This window comes from Penaeus monodon, chromosome 24 (assembly GCF_015228065.2).
Source record: "Penaeus monodon isolate SGIC_2016 chromosome 24, NSTDA_Pmon_1, whole genome shotgun sequence".
In the NCBI taxonomy this organism is placed as follows: domain Eukaryota; kingdom Metazoa; phylum Arthropoda; class Malacostraca; order Decapoda; family Penaeidae; genus Penaeus; species Penaeus monodon.
Window position 1 is genome coordinate 36601222 of NC_051409.1, and position 1702 is coordinate 36602923.

The 1702-nt window shown below is 39.6% G+C and overlaps 1 protein-coding gene across 1 annotated transcript in view; it reads right to left on the minus strand.

Moving 5' to 3' along the window:
* LOC119588765 (ubiquitin carboxyl-terminal hydrolase BAP1-like) overlaps positions 1-1702 on the minus strand; it is a gene marked incomplete at its 5' end in the record, with an annotated part of 10598 nt that overhangs the window by 2989 nt on the left and 5907 nt on the right. The window contains 1 exon segment of the mRNA XM_037937405.1: positions 948-1113. Within this exon segment, the coding sequence (XP_037793333.1) occupies positions 948-1113 (166 nt within the window).

A 1702-nucleotide genomic window follows, 5' to 3' on the forward strand; every position in this document is an offset into this window, starting at 1 on the left:
TTTTTTCTTGTGGGGAGGATATCTTATGCCACAGTCCTACTTTTTTTATGCTCTCATAGTCACCCATTCATCCTCTTTTAAAGTTTTCCTATATCACTCCATTCCCCTCCTTACATTTCCCCATTCCCATATTCTCTTCCTAACTATACTCTTCCCTTTTTCCTTCTTTATCACCCTCACATTTGCCCTCACCCCATTCTTTACTATCTCCTGCTCTCTTTTCTCTCCCTTTCCATTACTCTCTTTATCCTTGTTCTTGTTGTCCTGCCTCCTCTTCCTCTCCATCTCCTAATTCCTCTTCCTCTTCCTCCTCACCCTCTTTTCCCTTTCCCTCTTCTCTGAACCAACCCACATAATCACCACCCTTACCCTCCCCTGACCAAAAGGTGTGGGTTCTTCCCATGCAGGGAACTTTTGATTTCATGGTGGATGTACACACTTGTCACCCAAGATACCAATCCAACCCCCTCCAGCAGATTGGATACAAGTAATTTGCCAAGGTCACACCAGAGGCAATCACACTTTAACCAATGATTAAGCAAGGTCACTCACTGGCTGTCACCTACTGGCTGTCCAGAGCATGGCTGCTGCTCTTGGCTCTATTTTTGCTGGGTAGCCTTTCCTTCAGCTCCTTATTTCAGCTGACCCTTTGTAACTACTACCTGACCTGCCTATTCTGATTCCTGTTCGGTTCTGATGTGTAATTATTCAGTGCATTCCTGTATTGAGTCTTTTCCACCAAAATGTCTGTCTGTCTGCATAAAAAATCAACCAAGAAGTCTCCTAAAAGCTAATACTAATATAATATTCCATTACCTACATATTCCTATACCTCTTCTTGTGTGTCCCTCTACCTTTCCTTTCACTCTTTTACCCACTCCCTCCCTCCCTTATCACACACACAAAAAAAAAGTCAGTATGGCAAGAGACCTGAAACAGTGCCTTACCAACAAGACCACCTGTAGGATCTGTGGAAGTGGTTCCTGGGTTGGAGTCAGGAGCCACAGGAAGGGTAGCATCTGCAGCAGGAGGAGCTAATGGAATGGTTGGAGTCGATGGGGCAAGACGTACCACCACCAGGTGCTGGTATTCACAATTTGCCGATGGGCTGCCCTGTAAAGAAAGTCATTTAACATAATGGGAAAAATTTAAAAAGCTCAAACAGAGCTAAAAGCGATATACTACTATTTCAGATTTACTGTTGTTCTATTAAGTGTACTGCTTTAATACAAATCTTATATCTAGACAATATATCTTCTTAACCTAAATAACACCAGATTTTTTCTTTATCAACAGATATTCGTCAGCATACTCCACTTATATCTAAAGAAGAATATAAAAAATTACACACTCAGCACTCAAGTGATAATTTCTCTTTCTTTCTTCATTTATCAATCAGAAAGAAATAAAATTCCTGATTACTGATGAGGATATTTCTATTTCCGTGTTATCAAAATAATCAGATAAGTATTTTTCACATAAATAAAGTTTTCTCTGATGAATAAACTTAAAAGATAAACCCCTGGTACAAAATATATTATCTTATGAGGACAAACCCATAAGAGGGAGGGGGGAGCTTTGGATCAAGAGAACCAAACATGAGTTAAGACAACTTTTACATACCTATACTCTAGAGAATTACTAGTATAATAAAAATTAAGACCATAACTCAACACCCATCTACAGTTTTTGTAGGATCATT